The following is a 19,640-nucleotide window of genomic DNA, read 5'->3' on the forward strand; positions in this document are numbered from 1 at the left end:
CTCAGGTGCGGGGCAGTCTGGGTTATGTAGTACATCAGTTCCATGATGCCTTCATTTCCCAGGTGTGGGTCTTTAGGGAAAGCTTTATATCAGTGTGGAGAACTGTTTACCTGCCAAGTTAGCAGACTCTTGCCTAGGACCAACCTTGCAAAGAAAGCCTTTTTAGGACAGCAGTCTCAGGCCTGCTCTGTTAACTTCTGCACAGTTTCGTTTCATTTTTCACTATTTCAAACAATGCTGCATTGATCTTTGTGTGTATATCTTGTCTCACTCAGGTTGGTATTGTTGGATACCAACAATACTGTTGGATAAACCTAATCTACACATAAATTTGTTTGTTAAACGCTGTGTATATATAAAATGTTGTTAATTACTGCCAAATTGAACTCCAGAAAGCCTGCCAATTTACATTCCTACTAACAGTATTTGCAAGGGACCCTCCATTACACTGGTTATCAATCTTTGTAATTGTTGACAGTTGAATACAGTCAGGATCTTAAGAGCAGAAAATGTAGAAAGATTGACAAAGAGTAACAAAATTGGATTAAGCTGATGTGACTTGCTATATGGTTACATATGACAATGTAGTGCTTTAGCTGATAGCAAATTTTTCATGAATATATTTTGAAGATAGGGTATGAAGCACTTGATAGATTTGCTTTAGATGTGAAATTGAAGCTTACTGGGCAGAGTTCCAATAGAACATATTTGTGTTTAACAGTGGGTTTTCAGAATTAAAATACGGTGTCCAAATACTGGTTACCTATTAAAGTAAGCTATTTGTATTGTCAACTGATTATAATAAAATGGCACCAAGTTGTACATACATGATTTTAATATGAAATATTTATGAAATTAATGTTTTGTGGGAGAAGAGGGGTTGTGGCAGTGTTCATAAACACAAGCTACATTTTAAAACCATACCACTTTACTTTCAGAAATCTTAATATATGAAAGTATTGTTCAGAGTAGAAAACTCATTATAGTTTTAGTGTTAGATACCAGGTTTACTTGGGGTATCTATAAAAAAAAAAACAATGAATAAAAGAAGTGTAGCCATAAAGACAATGGAGCTTGTATGGATGCTTATTCGGGGAATATTTTTCACTTGGAAAATAAAATAATTTATTATAGTTTATTTCTTCGGAAGAAAACTACCCTGGAAATGTGCACTTCTCTATAAGAAATCATAGCGTGTTGTCTTTGTTTTCTGGTACTGTTATGAGTTTACGTGGTTGTAAGCTCATCTAGGATCCCATCTGGGTTTATAACCCCTTTCTCTTAATGCCTCAAAGGTTTCCTAACTGTGAGTGGATGTATTTAATGTGAGGAAACATTCCCAGTCTCCTTAACAGCCTGTTAAAACCTGAAACAGATACAGTTGTACTGTCTGCAAATTATTTTGTACTGCCAGAGGAGATACTGAACCAACTTTTAGGCAAAGATTTTTGTCTTCTACAGGGATTTCCAGAACAGTGATATGACAAGGAAATGCATTAAAAAACTTTATCCAAATGGTTTGAATACTTGTAACTTTCTGACCTAGAAGCTAGAAAGTAAAAAATTTCTATCCTAGTTCTGTCAGTGATTCATTGTGTGTCCTTGAGAAATTCACCTCTTTTTGTCTAAATCCTTTTGTCAGCTGTAAATTCAAGATAATACAGAACCATTTACTGACTTTTCAAAAATATTAAGAACTGCATATTGCTTTAAAAATGCAAAGATATGAATGCTAAACTTCAAAATAATTACAGCTGGAAAGTGTAAGCTTTTAAAAAGTACTTGGATGGCAAGGAAACGAAAGTGATTATTAGTGGTTAATGTGATTTTTGAGGTGATTTTCTTAAGGAGTAATGATTGAAAGCTTGTGTTTACACAGATCCTCAGATTGATGGGAGACAAAGCTCTCACGGTTCAATTGACAAGGAGGGTCTGTTTTTATCAAGTTGAATTAGGTACACTATATAGCCTCTTCTAATAACCTATTTCAGTTATGACAAGATTCACACATGTATATATAGAGAAAATATATTTAATTGAGGTATCTTTAAAAATGAACTCTATGGGCTGAAAATTACTCTTGCTTTGAGATAAAGAACCTAGGAAAATAAGCAGAGTTATTAATGCCTTCCCAACCTACACTTGATTCTTGAATTAAATTACAGTTTGAAGAATGCTTGCTTTTTAAAATGGCATTGAGGAGACTCTGGGTGCTTAACTTCTCACATTTTCATTTATCTTTTTTTTTTTTTTTTTAAAGGGCTTCAAATGCTTGGCTTATTTATTTATTTATTTATGGCTGTGTTGGGTCTTCATTTCTGCGCGAGGGCTTTCTCTAGTTGCGGCAACCGGGGGCCATTCTTCATCGCGGTGCGTGGGCCTCTCACCATCGCGGCCTCTCGTTGCAGAGCAAGGCTCCAGACGCACAGGCTCGGCAGTTGTGGCTCACAGGCCTAGTTGCTCCGCAGCATGTGGGATCTTCCCAGACCAGGGCTCGAACCCCCGTCCCCTGCATTAGTAGGCAGATTCTCAACCGCTGCGCCACCAGGGAAGCCCTTCATTTATCTTTTGAACAACTATGTAGTAATTTTCATTGCACATTGTATAACCCCCTTTCATGTGGTTTTTTTTTTTTAATCAATTTATTTATTTATTTATTGGCTATGTTGGGTCTTCCTTGCTGCGTGTGGGCTTTTCTGTAGTTGCAGCGAGCAGGGGCTACTCTTTGTTGCGGTGTGTGGGCTTCTCACCACGGTGGCTTCTCTTGTTGCAGAGCACGGACTCTAGGCGCACAGGCTTCAGTAGTTGCAGCACGTGGGCTCAGTAGTTGTGGCTCACGGGCTTTGTTGCTCCGCGGCATGTGGGATCTTCCCGGACCAGGGCTCGAACCCGTGTCCCCTGCGTTGGCAGGTGGACTCCCAACCACTGCGCCACCAAGGAAGCCCCTATGTGGTGTTTCTTTTGCTTGAATTATTTGGTTTAATATGCTGTATACGGCGGGTCTGGATTTTTTAAGAACAGTCTGGACAGGATCCTATTTAGCTGCAAGGAACAAAGGCACATTCACGATATCTTAACTGCCGGAGGCTTATTTTAAGATTACAGAGGACAGGAAGGCGACCGCCTCATCAGAGCCATGGCTGGTAAAATGGTGCTTTGTCTTGTAGTGGGCGCAGCAGCTCTGATAGCTGTGGATGTCCCCTGCTCTGTAGTCGTCATGTGCTTACTTTTAATGTTTCCCAGCTTCTCCCTTCACATAAAAAAGTGCTTTTCTTACAAGCACTTCAATATGAGGCTTTAAAAAGTCTTATTTAAGATAAATGACAAAAAAGCTTTCATATAATTATCTACAGGTTGATTTCAGATACCTTATCACCATAATACTTAATGAATTGGGCTATGTTAGCTTCAGTTAACTATTTTCAGTTAACCCACATAATTTGTTGAACTTCATATAGTGTAAATGATTTAACTGAAATGAATTTTGCTATAGCCTCAAATTTGTTAACTCTTCTGCCTTTGTTAAATGTTTTAAATAGTTGATTATCTCATAGTTTCCTAGTCTCTTGCAGCACAATTGATACATTGTCTATACTATTATACTTGGTTAACTGAAGGTATTATCTCTGTAAACTTCAACTAGTTGCCTATAAAATTTTCTCAGCAGAAACTAATGGTATTACATTTAAAAATGAAATACCTTGTCCTTTATTTAGAGGCCATATGTCTAGAAAGTCATTCTGTGTATAAAGATTAATCAACCAATCGAAAGAGATAGCTTATTTTCTTTAGTGTTACCATTGACAACCGACAAAATACTGAAGTACCGAGTTTTAGGCTCCGGGAGGTAGTGCCCCAGAAGGCGGGGAACGCGGAAGAGGCCGAGGGCGGCGCGGAGGAGTCCGGCCCTGGAGAGTCCCACCCGGAGGAGCCCCGCTCCCGGCAGGAGATGGAGGCAGGGCGGCCGCGGCCGATGCTGCGCTCAGTGAACACGCGCGAGCCGTCCCAGGTCATCTTCTACAACCGCAGCCCGCGCGTGGTGCTGCCCGTGTGGCTCAACTTCGACGGCGAGGTGCAGCCCTACCCGACGCTGCCCCCCAGCACGGGCCGCCGAATCCATAGCTACCGGGGTAATCTTTGGGTCTTCCTAGATGCTGGGACAACTGATGGGCTTCTAGTTAACCAAACTGAGCTGTTTGTGCCGTCTCGCAATGTTGATGGACAGCCTATTTTTGCAAACATCACACTACCAGTGTACACCCTGTAACAGTGGTGCCTCCAGGTTGTGCGAAGCCTAGTCAAGCCTGAGGATTACAGGAGACTGGACATCGCAAGATCCCTCTAGGAAGATCTGGAGGACCACCCAAATGTGTGGAAGGAGCTGGAGCGGTTGCCCCAGGAGCATATTGAAAATCAGTGGACGGCAGAGGAGACTGAAGATTTTAATTGAAATTTACACTCCTGGATCTCGGCTTTTGACAGTCCTGACAAGTCTTGATCTAGATGTAGGGCTGGTCACTTTTTCTCGGCTTCAAAGTGTCTCATTCGTGGAGTAAAAATGCTCCATTGCTTAAAAGAAAGTTAACTGACCTCACTACTGGGCGCTGTGATGTTTAAGGGCAAATATCACAAAATGTAATTTAATGCCTGTCCCTTCTAGAAGTATTTATCAAGGGAAAGTAGTTGCATTTTTGCCTCCTAGTGAGTCAGGAAAGTTTGTGTAAGGACTTTTGTGTAAATAATTGAGTGAGAATTGTAGCTTATTCTTGAGTTGTAGGAAAGCAGTGGCATCTGCTTTTCATTCCTGTATCGTGGTTGGTGATGTGCCCACGTCCCGCTCTGAGAGACCAAGATGTCCTTGGGGCAGGGGCATATCCGTCTGCCCTTTGACGCTCCAGTACCTCGCACGTTATGAGCCTTCCCTCAGTGTTTGCTGAATGAACATACCAGTGGCTACTTTGGTAGAAAGTGTTAGAGGTTTTCACCCTGTTTTTTGAGGGCGGGTGGTAGTGGGGACCTTAAAGTATATACAGTAAACGAATGTTTTCAAGGGCATCAATTTTATAGAAAGCAATTTTTATAATTTCCTAAATCGTGGCTTTTCTCTGTCCACTGTTGTTGCAGGGCTGTTTTATTTCTGTTTCTAAGCCAGGATTGGCTTTCCACAGTTCTTATTGATGATAGCTTTTTTGAAACTTGCTATCTGCACAGAAGATAGGAGAAAGTAGCCGTCCCCTTGTTTAATCATAGTATTAAAGAGCTACTCCTGTACTATAAATAGGTTTTTGCCAAATGTGGGTACTTCTGTTCCTTTTTTGTAAATCCATGACATTTTTGTTCGATTCAGCAGGTTTTCATCAGGCAGGATCTGGTCACACTTTGCACCTGGCTGGAGGAGAGGACAAAGCCCTCCAGCCTCTCGGAAGTTACTGCTAACACACTGTGGATTCAGAGGGTAGCCTGGAATGTTTTCTAATTTTATACATGTACAGATCCTTTCCTATAGGCTGGACTTAAATTCATTAACTCAAATTCAGTACTTCTATCAGGCATCCTTTTTTGGTAGCTAATCATTAAAAAAAACAAAAAACAAAAAACAAAACTCCCCAGTAGAGAAAGTGTTGGAAGAGACAAAAATAAAGAAGAGAAAAGATCCAATTAGGTACACTACTTAAATACAACCACTAACTTAACATTTTGAACTTTTAGCCTTTTTTTTGCTTGGTTTTACGTAGTTGAGATCATACTGAGTATAAGTTTTGTATTCTACTTTCTCATTTAACTTTATAACTTAAATATTTTTCCATGGTATTATAAGCTCTTCATAGACATGAGTGCAGCCTTCCTTTTATAAATAATGTTGGGATTTTTCTTGGCATCTTTATTAGTTCCTTTGAGCACAGTTCCTGTGCTCTGATATCAGAGTGAAGTGAATGAATCAAACGCCTTACAGTTTTCCCACCTAATCTTATTCTCCTCTTTCAACATTCAACATATAAGTGGGCTTTTTTTTTTCTTTAGCCTGTTGTGGTACTCATTCAGTGACACATCTATAATTTTTTTTTATCTAATTTTTTTGTCGAATTGTTGGGTAGGGAAGAAGAAATGCTGGTAGAGAAGGCAGCCATATGATTTCAAAAGTGGGATAGGATGGAAGATTTAAGGAAGCCTGCTGGTGCTCGATTAGTTCAGTGTTGATTTTATTATTTTTTAAACCTGTCTTTGTGTCAAAATGAGATTTCATGTTCCTGTCAAAACTTGCAATATGAGTACTGTGTTTTTTGTGTTGTCCAAGGAAGATTGAAAACCTATAGCATGTATGCACTCATTTGAAATCTTATGAATGTATTAAATGTATTGCTTTTAAGAGACTGTGATCTTATCTATTTTGAGTTTAAAAAAAAAAACTTTTTTGGATACATTAAATGGTCCTAAGTAAAGGAAAAAAAAAATTGAATTACCAACAAAATTACCCATATACCTACTGTACCAGTAAATAACTCTATTAGCTTTCTTTCTGAAAATCCCTTATATTTACAAGTATAATTCATTCACAAAACTGCACTCCACATAATTGGGACTTAATGCTTCAGCGAAGAAAATGAAAAATGTAGCCTGTCTCCTCAGGGCTGTATAGTCAGATATCTCTTTGTCCTTTGGTGGATTTACACACTTTCTGACATCAAGTTTTGATCAAATGAAGAGAGTATCTCCAGCGATTTGTACAGTCTGGGTGACTACATGAAATAAAACTAGTGAGGCGTGGCCTTCCAGGCAGGCCTCTTTAGGCTGGAATTCTTGGTGCCAAGGGGAGCTAAGTCCTAGCCAGGCCATGGCTCCATCCACTGAGTTTTAAATTTTCACTTTGTTTTTTCATTTCTGAGAGTTTTATTTATATCTGCCTAGATATTTTTGATATTTTCTCATTCTTTGATCAGTTTTTTAAGTTTATCATTTATTTCATGAGATATTTCAAACATAATTATTTTACATTCTGTACTTGATAATTTCAATATCTGAAATTGAACAAATCAGTCTATTATTTGTTGTTTCTGCTAACTCTCTCTCTCATGGTTGGTTCTATCCTTGCTGTATTTGGTAATTTTCATTTGGAGCTCATATATTTCTTGAATTTAACACGTGGGAGCTGGTGGGCCTAATTTGGGATGCTTCCCTTTAAAGGGGACTTACGTTTGCTGTTTTTTGCTGGCTTTTAGGTTTGTGCTTTGGGAGAAACAACAGCTACAATGAAGGAGCATAAATAGTACCAGAGATGCAGTTTCAAAGAATGACAGTAAAGGTTAGCTGGGAGTAGGTATTTGACAGTTCTTATTTAATATCGTTTATCAGAGTTGCAAACTAGAATGTACCAGCCATTAGCATCAAAAGCTTTAAAGTTGTTGTGACCCTCTTATACATGATTCTTGTAGCTTCAGTTTCCTTTCTCCTGCAAGAGGTGACAAAACATGGGACTCTAGAATGTGTGAGGAAGTGCAGACATTAGGTATAAGGAAAAACATTTGCATGCTGTCTGTCCAGGCTTCTTCCTATTCTGCAAGGGCTGGTGAGTCTTGGGTATGTTTACCTTTATTCTCACGTTTGTGTTTTTTAGAAAAGTGAATGATCAATAAATGATTTAAGTTTTATAGTTTTAAAAAACATCAGGAACACTACCGTGAGCCAGGAATAGTAATATTCTTGTACCTCTAAAATCCCTGGAGTCTCAAGTTTGGGCTCAAAGTTTGGGTTCTTGATTGCAAGAGTCAGCAGTTCAACTCTGCTTCACTGGTCTCCATCCCACTTGCTTATGACTTACTGCCATTGCTCTAATTTTAGCCCATTGTTTTCATCTTCCCCTTGGAAATTTTCCTTACTTTTTAGTGAGCACAGGAATGCATGAATAATTATTTTTATAGTAATTTATTCGGGAAGAGTTAGAATAGCCTTTGAAAGTAGCTGATCTGTCATACTGCCAGAAGTGGGAGTCCCAGGAGTTATTAATTTATCATCCCTTTAGAGAAGAGGAAACAAAGGTACAAAGATGTTAAGTAACTTGCCCAAGATCACAGAGCTGCTGAGTGATAAAGCCATTGTTGGAACCCATGTGGTCTGGCTCCAGAACCTACGCTTTAACCACCACATATGAGTCTGAATCTCAGGGGAGATTGCACACATATTACAAAGAATTGGTTGTTGAGACCATGAGAGATGATAGGATACCAAGGGAGTGTGGAGGATAGAGCAATGAACTGAGGGTGGAGCACCAATATAAGGAAAATTTGAGGGGAAGAGGACCTTGGAGAAGAACTATTGATAACGATATGAAATGCAGGAGGAAGTGTAAGAAAACAAAGTGTCACACAAGTTGAGGGAATAGAATTTCAAGGAGAGAGTGGTAAGTTAGTCATCATATGCAGCAGTATGATACGATAAAGACCAAAAATTATCCTTTTGAGTTTGCCAATTAGAAAGTCACTGCCTTTATTGAGGGTGCTATAGACTGAATGTTGAATGTTTCTGTCCACACAAAATTCATGTTAAAACTTAATCCCCAACGTGATGGTATTTGGAGGTGGGTGGGGCCTTCAGGAGGTGATTAGGTCATGAGAGTGGAGCTCTCATGAATGAGATTAGTGCCCTTATAAAAGAGGCCCCAGTGAGTTCTTATTCCCTCTCCTCTCTGTGAGGACACATGTGAGAAGATGGCCCTCTGTGAACCAGGAAGCAAGTTCTCATCAGACACTGAATGTGCCATTGCCTTGATCTTGGAACCACCAGCCTCCAGAACTGTGAGAAATAAATGCTTGTATTTTCAGGCACCAAGTTTATGGCCGTCTGAATGCGTTAAGACAGAGGGTGAATTTTTTTTTTCCAGAGGGTGAATTTTAGTAGCGTGTTGAGGATTAAATTGGAAGTGATGCACTGTGGATGGATCATTCTTTTCAGAAGTTTGCTTGAGGAGAGAAACTGGATGGTTTGGTGAGAGGGAAGCACAAGATCAAGAGGTCAAGACGTTTAAAGGGTTAGAAAATAGAACTAAGGAGAATGACATAAAAATGAGTTACTAAAACCATAAATTTTATTCTACCTTGAAATATATTATTATTGCAGATCAATGTTTTAGAACTTAGTTACATTTCCCCTTACACTTATCCAGCTCTGTTTTCTTATATCAAATGGAAAAAATATTAAATACTCAGAGGTAAAGTGAAGTGGGTATTTTATTTCCTGACAGCCATACTTCCCTCCTTGTCCAAGAGTTATTCCTTAAATAAAACACAGATCTGAAAAATTATATCTTGTTATTTTAGCTAAAACAAACAAGTATTTTGACAGAGAATCGGAGTTACTTAGCTTGGAGGCAAGAAAGCAACTATGTGGCCCCATAACTCTTGGAGCTTTTTCTTATGATATGAAGAATTAATTATTGAGAATTGTGACCAGTTCTTATCTTTATGAAGGATAAAAAGAAGGAATGGACTTCATTTTTAAACAGAGGTCTTTAGATCTAAATAAGAGCCATTTATTAAACAAGTTTTTTTGTTTTTTTTTTTTTGCGGTACGCGGGCCTCTCACTGTTGTGGCCTCTCCTGTTGAGGAGCAACAGGCTCCGGACGCGCAGGCTCAGCGGCCACGGCTCACAGGCCCAGCCGCTCCGTGGCATGTGGGATTTTCCCGGACCGGGCCACGAACCCGTGTCGCCACCAGGGAAGCCCTATTGAACAAGTTTGTTAGCACTGCCTTTGTTTCTTAGTGGCTGATCTCTCAGCATTTAGTAGCTTATCAAGGCCTCCACTCTCCATTGTCAGAGAAGACCAAAGCGGAAACTCCCGGGTCTGAAGTTCCAGGTCTCCAGGCAGTTTTATTACCCTGTGAGGAAACGCTTACTTGGGTCAAATGTTCTCCAGTTTTAGGTTGTGTTGGAAACACCTGGGGAGCTCATTTAATATGCATGTTCCAGGGTCCCACTGCTACAGCTTCTGATCCAGTAAGTGCTGGTTGGAGTCTGAGAATATGCATTTTTAGCAAGTTCTTGGGGGGTGATTCTAGACCCGTTGCGCTGAGGCCCATACTTGGTGAACGTTGGCCGACTCCCGCCTTTGGCAAAAATCGAGAACTCTTAGGATGCATTCTCTGGCCCCTGCACGCCCCTCCTCCAGGCACACATGATCCCAGGGTTCGTATACGATGCTTGAGCCTTTTAGTATTATTTCTATAACTATGTATTTTTTACTTTAAAAAAAAAGTGCTAAAATGTACTGTAAACAAATAAGCTGCCCTTCATCACTATTAAGAAAAAGAGGGCTTCCCTGGTGGCGCAGTGGTTGAGAGTCCGCCTGCCAATGCAGGAGACACGGGTTCGTGCCCCGGTCCGGGAAGATCCCACATGCCGCGGAGCAGCTGGGCCCGTGAGCCATGGCCGCTGAGCCTGCGCGCCCGGCGCCTGTGCTCCGCAACGGGAGAGGCCACAACAGTGAGAGGCCCGCGTACAGCAAAAAAAAAAAAAAAAAAAAAAAAAAAAAAAAAAAAAAAAAAAAAAAGAAAAAAAAGAAAAAGAAAGTAATGTTGCATTCATAAAGAGTTTTGAACAGCAAAGCCATCATTTTGACCTATTTTTCTGCCTGGTTCCTGGACTCTCTTACTTTTTCCTGAGACTGGCTGTTCTCCCTTACCTCTTCTAAATTCCACCTTAGATTTCTTAAACATTTACCTGGCATCATGTATGGACCAGCTAAGAGGCAACTGCAGTGGGAGACAGGCAACCATAAGCGCTGTGATTTTCTAATTTTAAGCCCTTGATTCTCTCCAGCAACTGCTGGGAACTTAATCACCAAACTGCAGGGCCAGGACCCAGGCCTTCCTTCCACTTTCTGGACCGGACTTGTACCTGATTAGCCCATCCCCTGTGTGACTTGCAAGGGTTAAATCAGAGCATGATCTACTTATTATCTAATGCCTATTTTGAAAAAGCTGTCTCTGTCTATTACCATCATCCATATCATATCTGAATGTTCTGAGAGTTCAGATGCTTAGGACAGATAGAGAGTCCAAATGAAAATCAAAGGCAAGTTTTACATAAAACAAACAAAAACTCCTCGCTTCTCTTGTCAGATATATTGCTCAGAAGCTCACAGGCTACATGCACAAATCATAGTTAAAGTAATTTTTCTATTTTCACCTACTCTAACAAAGAGACAAAGCAATAGCTTTTTCAACCAAAACTAGTCTCTGCCGTGATGCAGACCCACAGAAAGTGGCTGCAGCCCCTCCCCGCTCCCTGCTCTCAGGCTTGTTTATAGCCAGAGTGCTGATAAAGTCAACAGGATGTGGTCACAGGTCAAGGTTCAGAGGGCCTATACGGTGATTTCCATGCCACGTGTACGCCATGTGTATAAGAGGTATTTGTCCTCTCTTATTCTGGAAGTGAACTCAAGCAACATGGATGGTGACATTTGAGTCACAATTATGGCAAAGTCAGAAAAGCCCTGCAGCAGTAATACTTCAGTAATCACCTTAGCTAAAGCATTTTATGAACACATGGTTGGTCCAGTCTTTTCCCTGTCCCGACTCCCCTTATGGATACACAGCCCCAAGAGCAAACGTTCTCCCAGGCCATTCGAGCCTGTCCTCCTACTTAGGTCTTCAGGGGCTCCAGGCCCTGGGCCTCTGCATTCTCCCAGTCCCTCCTCACTCTTGCTGTGGCTTCATTTATCCTTCCAACCCACTGAGCCCTGTGGCTAGTAGCTATGGGGACACGGTGACCTCGAATTCCTCTGTCTTTTAGCCTTCCTTCAAGTCCCATCTCCTTCCATCCCCTGCTTTCCCCAGTGATGCTGGAGAAAGCTTCCACATGGCTGCCTTGCTTCCTGGGCTCCCGAGGCCTAATTCCAGGTGGGTCCTTGCTGTGGACCGGAAGTCCTTTTCTTCTATTCATCCCTTGGATTCCCTTTCACCTTCCTAACAGAGGCAGTTTAAACCGTTCCCACTGTCCTAAGCCCTCAACCTTCTCTCTGCTCCCCTCCTTCCTGGTAACTCAGCATGTGTCCGACGTTACAGGGAACCCTGGGGCCACAGAGCATGCCTGCACTCCCTCAACCTCCCTCTTCCAACCACAAAGAGGACCTTCATCAGCCTGTATTCCTCAACTTAAGTTTCTGAGATGAAAAATGCGTCTTTCTCTCCAAGGTGGAACTCTGTACACTGGTGATGCCAGCCACTCTCATCCAAAACCTATTCCCGCCTTTCTCTGTATTTCAGGTCCTTTCTCTGCGGTGGCTCCTTCTTCTCCCCTTGGAAGTGTGTTGGAATCCTAGCTTGATATGGACTTTGGTTGTTTTCACTCCTAATATGTAACTTTATTTACCATGTCTCTTTTTAAAAAAAATTATTTATTTTATTTATTATTTATTTTTGGCTGTGTTGGGTCTTTGTGGCTGCACACAGGCTTTCTCTAGTTGCAGCGAGCAGGGGACACTCTTCGTCGTAGTGTGCGGGCTTCTCATTGCAGTGGCTTCTCTTGTGGAGCACGGGCTCTAAGTGCGTGGGCTTCAGTAGTTGTGGCACGTGGGCTCAGTAGTTGTGGCTCGTAGACCTTGGCATCTGTGGCCTTAGTTTGTGTAGAGAACTCAAATGGGCCCAAACCTTGGCTTTTGAGTTTCAAAAGCTAAGGTCCACATACAAGACACAGATTTGCAAGAAAACAGGATGTTTTAACAGTCATTTTTCCAGCCTCTTATTGGGAGACAGATTTCCTGGGCCATGGAGAGAGGAAGGGTCATCAAGGAGAGAACTGAGGAGAGATTCTTAATAGCCCTTCCCTACTCCCTTCTTCCTTGTTGACAGAACCTACCTCATGTCAGAGAAGCTCAAAATAACAGACATTTGCTTTCCCAGCCTCCACTGCAGCTACAGTTGATGGAGGGAGCTTTTTAAAAAGATTGTCTTCACTGACTGCAGAGAGAGATGAGAAGGAATGCCCTCCCCCTCCTTTTGGAAAGTTGTCCTGTGAGGACATGAGGTTTCATTTTACTGTGATCATGAGCGGGGACTGCTGCCAACAGACTCAGAACGGCTGAGGAGGAAGAGGGAAGGAGTCTGACTTTCCACTGACACTGTTGAGATGCCAAACTAACCAAGGGACCACCTACCTTTGGATTCCTCACTATAGGAGACAATACAACGTTCTTACTGTTTAAGCCACCCTTATGCATTGTATGTAGTTGAAAACATCCCGTACTCATTCCTTTTACTTTCTTAGAGAAAAGTCCTCTTGCTAATGACCGGTGGGGGATGATAGAACCTACAGATAGATTGGGGCAATTGAGACTTAGGGGGATCTTTGTCTAACACCGTATTAAACACGTCTTGTTTGTTGGCAAACCATGCAGAGTTCCTCTTCATCACTACAGTAAAAGAATAACAAAAAAGTGATTGTGTGTGTGGCTTGTTAGAAAAGGCCTGAGACTCCTTCCCAGGTTTCCTTGTTTCCCCAGAATGGCATGGGCACGTCATGCTTTTTCCCCTCAAAAGCAATGGGAAGGTCAAGGAGAAAGAGTCAGCCCCGGAGAGGCTTTGGGTGTGGGCAAGAGGACAATGGATGCCGCACTGGTGGACAGACAACTGGGGGTCATTCCTGACTGAGGAGGTCTGATGAGCTCTGAAATTCAGACAAGTGGTCCCTCACAGGGAGGACACGGTGCCCGAGGGCCAAATACCTCTTCACATTCCTGATGCTTTATAACCCTTTCCTCCAAATGTTTCCACAACTGCAAGAAAAAGTGGGGAGGGAAGTCTCTGAATTGCCTCTGAATTGATGGAGTTTATCGCGAACTGACTCAAATCAAGGTTCCTAACAATAGGTGGAATTCGGACTTGGGCCAGAAAATTAACTTAGCTATAGAAAAGCGAATTTCTTTCTTTTACATATTTGAATATAAGGGCAGAAGTATCTTTCCTTCTGAACAATCCTCTATCTTAAAAAACAAAACAAAAAACCAATCTCACCTGAAGCCTGTTCTCCTCTGAAGCTCTCCATTCCTCATTCCCTGTACTGCCAAACTTTTGGAGAGAATTATCTATACCAGGGCCTCTACCTCTTTGAGGTCTACTTATTCCTTAACCCTCCTCATCTGACATCTGGCTCCAGGCTAATAAACTTGCTTTCGAACTGGTCATTCAGAAAACCATTATTGAACTTATACGTTGAGTTATGATTTTTCCTCTTTCTGACTTACACAGGTAGGCTCAATTAATGAATAAAGAACCTCACCAATGTTCTACTGACCCTTCAAATGACTTCAACCCAAATCACCATCTTCCCCCTCAAATCAGCTTAACCTCCTGGTTTGTGAGCCTCAAAACTCCAGGGTCATATTTAATCCTCCCCCCCCCCCCCCGTTCTCCATCTAACCCATTTCAAGTCTTTCTGCATCGGGGCCTACCACAGAGGGTTGGTATGAAAGCCAAATGAGTCGGATCTCTGAGGTTAATTGTGCTTCAGAATCACCTGTGTTGAACACAGAACGATCAAAAACAAACAACAAAAAATTGATGCCCTCAGTCCCACTTCAGATGTACTGGCTCTGGATATGGGGCCCAATCAGAATATCCATGTCTCCCTCATCTGTGCTCTGTGGATGGATCAGAAAGGAGTCCTGGCTTGTTCCCTGGTTGCTTTCTGTGTCTGCCCAGCCAAATGGGAGCTGCTTCTGCCCCTGCCTTACTTCAGGGTCTTCTCAGTGTCTAGCCCAGGGCTGGGGTGATCCCTACTGGGATCCCTACTGATTGGGTGGAAGGTGCTTCCCCCAATGCAGCAAACAGATGTGTCTGTAAGAAGTAAACAGCCACCATATACTTCAGGACACATGTTTGAGTCATTTGATTGTTTACATCAGGGACATGGGGGGGGTCTCAGGTACCACTCCCCCTGATATACCAAGAGTCCATCGGAAATTGGTTTCTGGACTTCAGGAACATTTATACATCTCTCACAGATGGCTTCAGCTTGGAGCCCTCCTGAATCATGAAGGGCCTGGGAGGCACAAAACTCACTCATTGGCTCCCTCATTCAGTCTGATTCAGGGTACTCGAGGATCCACTCACAGTCAGCTGGTAGGGCTGGGTTGGGCCGGTGGTCATCTGTTAATCAGCTGCTCATCCAGGTGGCGTCCAGTTAGTTGGCCATTTATTCAATCCTTCATTTATTCACGCAGGCCTCCGTCATATAGCCATTCACCCACCCACCCAACAGATATTTACTGAGAGCCTACTATGGGCCAGACACTGATTTCACACTGGAGACAAAACAGATGGTTAACACGAGAAGCACGGGACCCTTGGAACCTACCAGGGTAGTGTTGGGCGGGTTTCCCAGGAGCTCTCGGGCCAGGAGATTAGTGTCCTGCACCTGGCTGAGCGGCGCCTCCCACTCTCAACTCTCTTTTCCTGCTTTGCTCCTTCCAGCGTTTGGAGGTGCCAAGCCGCAGGCAGGAAGGTCGAGGCAAGGATGAGGTGGACATTGGAAAAGGTGAGACGGAAACGAGAACGTAGCGGGGAACGTGGTGGGAAAGGAGCGCGGCCGGGAGCGTTCTTCCAAGGGGCTGCGTTCATTGTGTTAGGGGGAGGGTCGCGGAGGGAGGACAAGCGTTTCGAGGCGGGGAGGGGTGAGTCGGCCGCCCGGCTCCGGGTCTCGGCGGGCTCTGCCCGCGGGCCTGGGCTCTCGGGGCGCGGGGCGGCGCGGCGGGGGCGCGCGACGGGAGGGGCTGTGCGCGGCGCGGCCCCCGAGCGCGCGGGGCCTGGCGAGGAGCGCGCCGGCCCGGCTCGGCGCCGGTACCCCAGGCGCTGGCGGCCGCCCCGCAGCCCCGGGCCGGACCATGGCGACCGACAGTAAGTGCGCTCGGGCGGCGGAGGCCGCGGGTGGGAGGCCGCGGGGCCCGGGCGTGGGAAGTCCTCCTGTTTCCGACGCCCGCCTTTGTGCAGGGCTCGCGGGAGCCTCGGCCGGGTGCCCTCTCGCCCCTCCGCCCGTCACCCTCTGCGGCCGGGCAGGACTGGAGAGGCGCAGGCGGCCCTGGCAGCCCGTCCCGGAGGGATGTGGCAGAAGGGCGTGCGGTGGACGCCCAGGTGGAGGGGACGCTCGATGCCGCGGGGCAGCGGGCCTTGCCAACGCAGCCCTTTGGGGGGTGTCCCCGGGCTAGAGCCGACCTTTGGGGAGCCCTGCCACCCAGGCGCCGCGAGCTCTTGGCGCTGAATTCAAGGTTCGCCCCGAGTTCTGGGCTGGGTTTGCGTGTTCGCCTTCTGGGCATAAGGGTGGCCTGAGCGATCGGCCGCCCAGTGGCCCCAGGCGGGCCATGCTCCCAGCGGCCGGAGACCGTATCTGGTCACCATGGACAGTGAACGAGGTGAGCGCGCGGACGTGTCAGGTTAAAACTACTGAACGGAAGTGTTGGAAGGCTCTGGGTTGGCCTGCTTTCGGCATCTTGGCACCACTGCTTTATTGCTCAGTGCTTTTGGAAATGGAATCACATCTATGAAAGCTGGTTAAGTTAGCTGTGTTGGAAGCTGGGTGCGTGTTGGTGGAACCTCAAAGGGAGGTCCGAGTAAAACCACTGGTCACACCTGCCGCGTACCTAGCACGCAGGAGGTGTTGTGTCTGAGCCCCTAGTACAGACCTGGCACATGTTAGGGGCTTAAATGAATGAATGAATGAATGGTGTACTGGCTGGAGAGGCCCTTTGGTAGGCATCTTTGAAAGGTGAGAAGGGACAAAGATGGGAAGATGGGGGTCAGCATTTCTGCAATAATTTATTATTTTTCTTTTAAACAAACTATTATCCCAGCCAAGAACACAGCTTTGCTATAGTGCAGAGAACATGGGTTTCTGTAGCCAAACAGACCTGTATTTGAAACCTCTGAAATTCACTTCCATGGAACCATGGAAGGTTCCAAATGACCTCAGTTTCTTTATCTTTAAAGTCAGGACAAATCTGCCACATCTCCTGCACGGTGATGAGCACATCGTAGGCTCTTAGTACAGGGTAGTTGCCCTCTTTCTTTGCCATCAGTTTATATGTGTGGAGATACCAGCATGCTCTCCCCCTTTTTAAATGAAAAAATCTAGATCAGGTGTTTATAATAAAATTGGCTAATTTGAGCCAAACCTCTCTTTTTCTCTGCTCATTTATAAAAAGTGTAGTTTAGCTCACTTTTTTTTTTTGTCTAGGAAAAGAAATTATGGCTTTAGCCTTTTATTAACAAAGTAATACTCAAAAAAGAGGAAGATAATTAGATTTGGCCTTATTCTTATATTTCTTAAAAACAAAGGCAAAGGGGCCTGAAGTATCTATAGGCAATTTTTTGCATCCCACAAATGCTGTGGGACAGTGTACCATTATTCATTTTCTTATATTTAGGGTAAAGATGATACATTTGGTATCCTAGAAAAAAAATTAGCCGTGCTCTCTCTGCCCAATTTATTTAGAGAAATATTTCTTCGACTTCCTTACAAGCTATATTCAGCTCTACTGAAGAATCAAACTTTAGCCCATTTGTTTTGTTTATGGAAAAAATGGTAATATTCAACCAGCTTAGCTCTTGAGCTGATTTTTAGGTGCAATCTTAATTATGTTCGTTCTCAGCTGGCATGGAGCTGAAACTATGAAAGGTTTCCAGAGGTAGAGGATAATTAGTTTGTCTTTGTTCTCATTCAGAAGTAGAGTGAGAGACTTACTATGCGTCTCTACTAGGGAAATGAAAAGAAGGGAAGTATTCTCAGCCAGTGTCTTGAAAAATTCTCTCCAAATCTTGACCATATCTACAGCTTACAGTGCCACAATTCCCTTACAGTTAGCATAAAGGTGATCTCAGCTTGGTTGCTTATTGGAATTACTCCAAGAGCTTTCAAAAATACTTTGACATCATTATTTTTTTAAGTAATACATCTCAGATTTTAATCTGTATCAGAATCACCTGGAGGGCTTGTTAAACCAGATTGCTGGCCCTCCCAGAGTCTGTGATTCAGTAAGTCTGGGTTGTAGTCCGAGAATTTTACATTTCTATCAAGTTCCAGGCGAAGCAACCATGCTCCCTGCCCTTCTCTCATCTGTAAGTGCGGGAATGACAGGTGAGAGGCAGGTAGGAGCACAGAGTGACAGTCCCTTCTTCAGTCCTGTCACTGTGTGTCGGGTACATGGCCTTATGAACATAAATCAAACCTGGGCACTGTTGCCTTAGGGCTATAGCTGACTGCTTTCTCTATTTTTGTCCCCCAGGAAATTTCCCCTTGAGAGAAAAATTAGTTCTAAAGCTGAGCAAAACCTGAATCCTCTCCAGTCATTTCTGGAAGGAATCCAGAAGGACCTCCTTTACGAATGTGGCATGTAAATGTGTATAAAATAGAGATATTTAAAAAATATTTGCCTGGCAACTTATAACGTTCACCAAAAAGAATGTAACAAATAGAACGAAAATGTCCTTACGTTCGGACAGCATGGTGACCGACGGCAGATTCCAGGGGAAGAATGGAGAATCTGAGAGCCTCACCTTGGTTTTCAGAGAGTTATGGTGAAATGATAAGGATCTTTGAGACCTTCAAACTAAATTCCCCTTGGGCTATGCGTGTTTTTATTTGTATAACTCAGGCTTATAAGATCTTTAAAAGGTTGAAACAGTTGGGAGGAATTGTAATAGAAAGAAGGTGAGACTAGTAGGAAACCCCCCCCCAAAACCCTGTTAATGTGAGCAGCCTGGTTATTGTATAAAGTGGTGGCGTATTTGACCTATGTTTCTTGAGTTTCTCAGTAATAAGTATTGAAATGGAGCAGGGCCCAATGGCCCTTGCCCCCCATGTCCTCCGCCTGCCTTTTGTCTGTGGGAAAACTTTAGCCGTAGAATAAGTTTAATCAGAGAAGTGAGAAAATGCAGAAACAAAGGAAAACAGTCCAACAAGAGTAAATAATAACAGTTTAGTCATTAAGCATAATTAAGGACCTTTAGTTCCTCCTCAAGGGCTATAGATAATATTCTGAGCCCTATCCTGTGAGCTGTCTTGTGGATACGAAAACCTCCACCAGGTGGAAGAAGTTAACTACATGATGACCAGGCTGTAGCCATGACATAAGCTGCCACAATTCCAAGAACTGGCCTCAAGGAAGTGGGAACAAACTGACCCTGGAACTAAAGATTAATCGTATAAAACAATCATGATGATGCTGGTCAGACCACCACACGACCACTTTCAAGATGACTGGCACAGCTGACTGTACCGTTTCTGCATGTTGCCCCCTCCCTTCACCTATAAAAGCTCTTGCCCACTGATTGTCGGGTGGGGGGCGGGCTTTGGACAGAAATCTGCCTCCCCCCGCCCCTCCCTCCACCCCCCTCCCCAGTTTGTCGGCATCCAAAAATAAAGCAAACTTTCCTTTCCACCAACCTTGCCTCTTTATTGGCTTTTGAGTGGCAAGCTGCCGGATCCCACTTTCGGTTACAGCGTTGCTGATAGTTTTGTGTTTCCAGATCGTAGTGAAGTATTTTTCTCTTTTCTTCCATTTATGTTGTTCGTTCCATTACTAATACTTCCCCTCATGAGTCTTTATTGTTAAAGTCGCTGTAGTCTGTTTATAAGCCTAATTTCTCAGGAACTGCCA

The 19,640-nt window shown here is 43.6% G+C and overlaps 1 protein-coding gene across 1 annotated transcript; it reads left to right on the forward strand.

Moving 5' to 3' along the window:
* The first annotated feature begins 3,783 nt into the window (after nt 1-3,783).
* On the forward strand, nt 3,784-6,371 carry LOC113622838 (von Hippel-Lindau disease tumor suppressor-like). The gene is given in 1 exon segment (XM_027111439.1): nt 3,784-6,371. A coding segment is annotated over 1 exon segment (501 nt). The 5' UTR covers nt 3,784-3,949; the 3' UTR covers nt 4,451-6,371.
* Nucleotides 6,372-19,640: the final 13,269 nt, after the last annotated feature.

This window comes from Aethalodelphis obliquidens, unplaced genomic scaffold (genome assembly GCF_003676395.1).
Source record: "Aethalodelphis obliquidens isolate GAN/ISIS:26980383/991018 unplaced genomic scaffold, ASM367639v1 scaffold10, whole genome shotgun sequence".
Classification (NCBI taxonomy): domain Eukaryota; kingdom Metazoa; phylum Chordata; class Mammalia; order Artiodactyla; family Delphinidae; genus Aethalodelphis; species Aethalodelphis obliquidens.